Here is a 6,715-nt window from a genome sequence, read left to right as displayed (position 1 = left end):
ATATACAGTCGTAGAATGCGCAAACACAATACAGTCACTTTGAAAAAGAGTGAGGTTTACTATTAAATTTTTTTCATGTGGATCCCGTATTTATTTATTTTTTTCAAAGTGATTGCACGGCGCACTCACGACTACAATTATTTTTTCCCTTTCGATTGCGATAAACAAACAAGCATACAAATTGGACCCATTACTTGATTAAAGTTTGGTGGACTTGAAAGATAATTCTGAAAGCCTTTTGTTACCAAATATAACCCGATAATTTTTAATTATTACTTCGAATATTTGCCTTTCCTGCTCTTCTTTTCTTTTTTCCTTAGAGGGTGAAAATGCCATATTTTAATGAAAAGAAAAACTTATTGTATGTTTTTTAAAAAACTTTGATTTATCACTCTATTTTTTGTGGAGCAATATTTAATTCTTACCATATTACAGTTGTTACTCTCTGCTAAAGACCAGCCCACTGATTAAGATTTTCACCAAATTATTCTCAGTCCATGTACGTACTGAACAGATTAAGATTTTCACCAAATTATTCTCAATCCATGTACGTACTGAACATTTGTAAACAACTTAGTTATTTGGAAATTCAGTGTTTTCTGAAGAATGATTTTGATACTTTACTGTATTTTTGGTATTGCAACATAACATAAGTGTTTTGGGGATATAAGCTTTCGTTTGGGAGAATTGGTGAATGTTCTGCGAAATGTGCTTCAAATATGTTTGGGTAAGAAAGGAAGTTCCATGTGATCTATAAGGAAATTGCCATTATATCATCATACTCGTACATGACATGCCATATGGTAAAGCATAAAAAGTCTTTGAAAGGTAAAAAATCTAAAAAAAATTCTAAATTATAAATCAGACTTTCAAAAAAAAAAAAAAAAAGCATTAGAATATAAAGTTCATTAATCCCTTTGCGGCCTTAAACCATATCCTAATCCTTATATCTAAATAGGGGACTTCCCGGTATTGATGAAACCGTCCACCTTACACTGCACGAAATGGTCTTGGCCAACTTTTAATGCATCTTTTAAGCCTCTTGTACTTCCTAGATATAAATGCATCTATACCTAGATCCTTGTTGTACATTCCACATATAAAAGAGATGATTAGGAAGGAGAATGACCCAATAACACAAGTGGTAATGGCAAGATCTAAGGAATGTGCTAACACAGCATATGCACCAGTGATAAATGCCAGCACCATTGCTCCCATGGCCATCAAAATAAACCCGTAGGCTAGTTCGAGTAAAGCTTGACGAGTTTTATCAGATTCAGAATTCCAGATCACCAAAACTGGCAGGAATAGATGGGTAGCAACAGCAGAACTAGATAGTACTAAGGATATGGCATCAGTGATAATGAACACTTTAAAAGCAACATTTCTCCTCAAAATTGCAGAGCCTTCATAATGTGGGTCACCTCCAGTACCAACAAAACCACCAGGCATGGTTATTGCTGCGGCAAAGGTCACGGTTGTTATGAGGGCAGCTACTACCAAGTGTGTTTCAGCCGCTTCGTCCAAATATTCTTTCCTTCTCCTCTTCAAGTCTTTTCGAAGATCTTCTCTGAATTTTGGTTCATGCTCAACGAATACCCTTCTCGAATGACGTCGAGATTTTAACCAAATTTTCATCTTCTATAAAATTTGTAGTGTATTGAATAAATGTGAGCAATAGCATTTTTCACTTAGCTTATGGTAAACAAAGTCATAATCAAGATATAGGAATAATACCACTTGCATTTTTTCTTTATGAAATATATTGTTTTTGAAGTCTGCAAAATTTATGAAACAAAGGGTATTTGACAGCTTCGATCGGGGGAGAGGGCCGAGAGTAGCAGTGAAATCTCAATCATGGGTTGTAAACCCACATTAGGCTTGAATCGATCGGTCGCGCTGCATGCTTATTGCGCAATGACCAGGTCGATCTAGTTCTACCCAGAGAACAAGGTAGATATCCTATACCTCAATTTCAGGACCAACAAAAACAAATGAAAGCATGAACTTTACCACTTTTACATTTTCCAATAAAGGTGTAACTAATTAGTGTTCCATTTTGGTGGGACGAAAGAGAAAAGATCGATTCGGATGTTACCTCTTTTGTCGATAACTTATCACTAGTTAAAGTGACTTGATAAGCATTATGGTTATTTTTGTTGAAGGCCATCTTATCTACTCTGGGGTGATCCATGAGATTCTTCTTCGCGTACTTGAAATAGAGGGAATATTGGTGATGGAGAGGAGTGTTCCCTTCGTCGTCCTTCTCGTTCAAAAGATTGCTGAAAGATGAATTTTCAAGGATCAATCCCACTACGGAATCTGGCCGATTGGCCTCCACCGCAAAGTGCAACGCATTCCAGCCTCTGTTGTCAACCAGTTCGCAACAATCTGGACACCTATCTATAATCATTTTCATGAGCCGCTCATTGGCACGATGAGCTGCAATGTGAACAGGTGTCCTCCCCTCTTTGTTTTTCATATATGCTACTTGTGAATCATGTCCCAGCAACAGCTCTGTAGAATTCGATTGATCTAAGTATGCAGCCAAGTGCAGTGGAGTCCAACCTTCTTGGTCTGCTTTTTTAGTTATGGCTCCTCCAATTTTTTTCAGAATTTTGTCGGTCGCTTCTGCAAAGAATTGGAATACATGTTAAGTACCGTAATAATTACTTTGTAATCGACACGACAACGACTTGTTAAGAGATCGAATTCACGGGATTTAAATTCTCTGGAATTCCTTCTCCAACTCTAAGGTTTAGATAGGAAGAGAGATCGAGATAGATGTTGTCCCAAAAAACTGTGATATTTATAAAATATTTCATGTTGTCCGATAAATTCATTTATACAGCTATAAATGTAGTACCTCTGTTATCCCAAATAATTGCAGCATGCAAAGCCGTTCTACCTAAGGGGCCATCATAAGCGGGTGATTTGCAGTTGTGCAGAATTTCTTTCACCAATTCTTCATAGTTTCTCTCAGTGGCAATGTAGAGTGGAGTCTCCCCGACATCATTAACAGTATATGAAAAATCTGGGTCTTCCTTGATTAAAAGTTTTGTCACTTCAAGGTGATTATAACGTACAGCCTCATGTAAGGCTGTGTCCTTCACCTTGGTCACCATCCTAAGCATATCCCTGACTGCTTCAACCCCATTTTCAACATCTTGATTATGTGGATGATCTCTTGCACAATCGATCAGAACTTTAACAATATTAGCATGCCCATACCTTGCTGCGACATGTAATGGAGTTTCATCTTTGACATTGACTTGACATAAAAGCGAGGGACACATGTTGAGTATATCTCTCACAAAGTTATTTTCTGTTGATTCTATCCGATTTTCGAGGGCTGTGATGGAAATATGGAGGACTGTATTTTTGTTTGGTGTTAATAAGGCTTCTAGTGGCCGTTCAAAGCTATGGTCTTTGAAATTCGTGATGTTGCCTTTTGCTGCAGCATTATAGAGATTCCGATCCATGCAAGTGGTGGTCATGACCTCTCTGTTTTCCATACAAAAGAGTAATAGGTCCTGGAAATCTGAAAAATGAAACTGCATGGAAAATAATATTACACCTTTGTACTAAATCGGTGATCACATGGAAGATATTTTCTTTTTCTGTTCATATTGTTAATGCTATGAATGGCATTCATTTGTTCATTCAAACCTGGCTAATAGCTAGTAACTTGAAAAGGACTTAATAGGGGCATGTGATCACTAAAATGATATTTCTTTTAGGGCCGAAGATGTAAAGAAGTTAGTATTTTTTAGGGTGGATAACTTGGATCTCCCTAGCTTGCAGAAATTATGTCGTATTCTGCTCAGCTAGTTAAGCAACAGAAACTAAAAATTGAGATTGAGAAAACATGTAAAACAAAACTATAGAAAAATATTAATTAATGATAAAATTCGAAATTATTTCATTAAACCCACAAGCCAAGTTTAAATAGCTCAAAAACTCGAAATTACCAAAAATGAAAAATCCAAATTATTGCATAAAAATTAAATATATTAGTAGACAAAAATCCTGCAAAACATTTAGCCAAAATTGAAATTAGAATCAGTTCTAAAACATGAACCGAAATATATCCTAAGAAGGCAAAAATGGATGTAAATAGAAGATTTAAAAAAAAAAACAACTTATATTGCCCCAATCGAATATTTAGCTTTTCTTGTCATATTTTTGACACATATTCACCTTCTTATGACAATTCAATGCAATTAACATAGAATTTGGATCCGGATATCCCATATCAATTTGGGTTTGCATCAAATTCATACTTAGAATATACACAAAGAAAAGAATAAAAGGATATATATATATATATATATATATATATAGAGCAAATGAGTTTTGCTACACATAAGTCCGTGTATTAACACACCACTTATAGTACTTTGACCCATTATAACATTAAAAAATCAAAATACAAATAAATTTTTTGCATAGTTGATGTGGAAAACTTCTACATCAACAGGGTGCTGGGTGTGGAAAAAATTAGACTTGTAAATAAATTTTATCATAGCAAATACCTGAGTTAGAAGCATATTGATTGCTAAGTTATTTAGTACAATGACTTGATGAGAAAAATATCACTTGGTATACTGATTGCAAAACAAATTAAATGTATATGGAGAATATAGAATTGTTTTCTTCAAGAACGTACTAAATTGAAACAGATCATGCAGCACTACTTGATATTTGAAGATGAAAATGGAGTATATATAAGCCGAAGTCCTATGTCACTCTTTCTTTTGAACTTAAAATATATGATTTGATTTCCTCTTCAAACTCAAAACAACAGACCAGAAATCTTTGCCAAACGGCATTTTATTTCAAACTCTTCTAGTTGTGTAAGTGGTACTTCGAGCAATTGAACCCTACTTGGAATTAAGCAGCAACTGAATGAAAATGATGTTAGCATGCAGCAATTGAGTGGAAATTGATGGAAGCTGTATATATAAATGCATGTAGTCAAGAGAAACGGAGCACTACATGAACGTTTGTGGAAGTTTATTTAGAGCTACAACTACTATCTGCAGAGTTTTTCAGTTACTTCAAAATAAAGGCTTGTAAATTTGGGGATAGATAGATGGATGTAAGATATATGCAGATTATTGAACAATAGCAGGGAAAAGATCGAACAAGAGCGATAGTAAAGCTAGCTAGTGGAGTAGTACCTTGCGAGCTTCTTGTAGGAAGACCTTTCCCTTGAACTCAAGATTGGAGAGTTGGGAGTCATGTGTCTACATATATATATATATATATATATATATATATATATATTGGGCAGTCACGTGTCTGGTGTAAAATTACTTTTCAAGTCAATAATTATGAAGAAATTACTTGGAAAATATTGTTTTTTTATTTTATATTTTTTTATTCTTAATTACACATATTATATAATATATTTTAAGCCGTTATTATTTAAGTTATTGACGTATAAATTATCTAGCATAATTTAAAATGATAAAATCTAAAATTATGTTTTAAGGTTTTTCTATGATTAACCACTTCGAGGAACAATGATTCAGCTTGAGAAGAGTTGACGGCATTGACAAATGACAAGTCTGCCATCCAGCTAGCAAAGATGCAAGTTAATAGTGTTACAATCTCTTTACTATTTTTCTACCATTTTTAAATAAAATAATAGTTTTTTGAAATATTTATTTTAATTTTAATTTTAATTTGATATGCTTAAATTAAAAAAAAATAGATAAATTGGAAATAAAATGTAAATGTCTGTAACACTATCATTGCTCCAGATGCGATTATTTGCCGGCAAAAGCCATGTCTGCCATCCAGCTAGCAAGTTCGGCTTTTAAATAATTTTAAATTTTTATATAAAATATAATAAATAATTTAATTTTTTAAATATTAAATAATAATATTATAAAAAAATAATATTTTATTTTATTTTATTTTAACTATTATTTAAAATAATCTCATTTTATCTTATTATTTAATTAAAATCTAAATTAAATATATTTTTATAATTAAAAGTATCATTCTATTCAAACATGATTATGTAAAATGGGCGCTGATTGCTGTCACTTTTTCTTCGGCTTTCGATTACTGTTTGTTGTGGAATGTTCTTTTTCTTTTTCTTTTTTTTTTCTTTTTCTTCTTTTTCTTTTTCTTTTTCTTTTTCTCTCATTTTTTTTTTTAATTTTCATTTACTTCTTGCCTGTAAAAAATAACCCCAAACGCATCCCTTACAGATCTCGTCCGGCATCAATACTAGTCCGCACGACACAAGATGATAAGGATAAGGTCAAACAGATTCAAACAGCAAGTCCAACTCTAGGATAAGTTCAACACAGATTCAAAAGACATCAACTTCGAGTCCAACGCTATCCCAAAGTATTCGGATACTACCGTTTTAAGCCCAAGTTTATAGGAGATCACGTTTATCATATTAAGAATATCAAATCTTGTAACTAACTCTATCTTGTAAACAGTTTATTATATATATACAATCTCTCGTCAGCCATTAAAGGCAGAGAGCATAACGCAGCAAATCACCTTTTGTTTTATGGTATCAAGAGTCAACGTGACTAACGTCAATGGCATCCTCTTCCACTTCGTCTCTCTCAAACACACCCGTTACCCCTCCGGCGTTCTTTGTTGTGGCTCTCCTCCCGACCTCTAATCCGAGAGGTAGATTTATTTCTTTCTTCCTCAAATTACCTCTGTTATTTTTTAATTTTGA

The 6,715-nt window shown here is 33.6% G+C and overlaps 1 protein-coding gene across 1 annotated transcript; it reads right to left on the bottom strand.

Annotated features, from left to right (window-relative positions):
* Nucleotides 1-754: 754 nt before the first annotated feature.
* Nucleotides 755-5,214, bottom strand: LOC108994371 (ankyrin repeat-containing protein At5g02620-like). The gene is made up of 4 exons (XM_018969539.2): nucleotides 5,184-5,214; nucleotides 2,867-3,554; nucleotides 2,099-2,631; nucleotides 755-1,641 (listed from the first exon to the last, which is right to left on the bottom strand). Exons 2-4 carry the CDS (start codon nucleotides 3,513-3,515, stop codon nucleotides 991-993), a joined length of 1,833 nt encoding a protein of 610 aa, XP_018825084.1. The 5' UTR covers nucleotides 3,516-3,554; nucleotides 5,184-5,214; the 3' UTR covers nucleotides 755-990.
* Between the last annotated feature and the right edge of the window lie 1,501 nt (nucleotides 5,215-6,715).

The sequence above is a fragment of the Juglans regia genome, chromosome 9, assembly GCF_001411555.2.
Source record: "Juglans regia cultivar Chandler chromosome 9, Walnut 2.0, whole genome shotgun sequence".
Lineage (NCBI taxonomy): Eukaryota > Viridiplantae > Streptophyta > Magnoliopsida > Fagales > Juglandaceae > Juglans > Juglans regia.
The sequence above is the reverse complement of the archived record's forward strand: the minus strand, read 5'-3'. Positions and strand labels throughout refer to the sequence as shown.

Excerpts from the sequence above, each read along its gene's own strand:
- LOC108994371 (XM_018969539.2), bottom strand. The coding sequence starts at position 3,515 with ATGGAAAACAGAGAGGTCATGACCACCACTTGCATGGATCGGAATCTC. Across the intron at positions 2,632-2,866 it reads AATTATTTGGGATAACAGAG|AAGCGACCGACAAAATTCTG; the intron begins GTACTACATTTA and ends AATTCTTTGCAG. Across the intron at positions 1,642-2,098 it reads ATAAGTTATCGACAAAAGAG|AAGATGAAAATTTGGTTAAA; the intron begins GTAACATCCGAA and ends CAAATTTTATAG.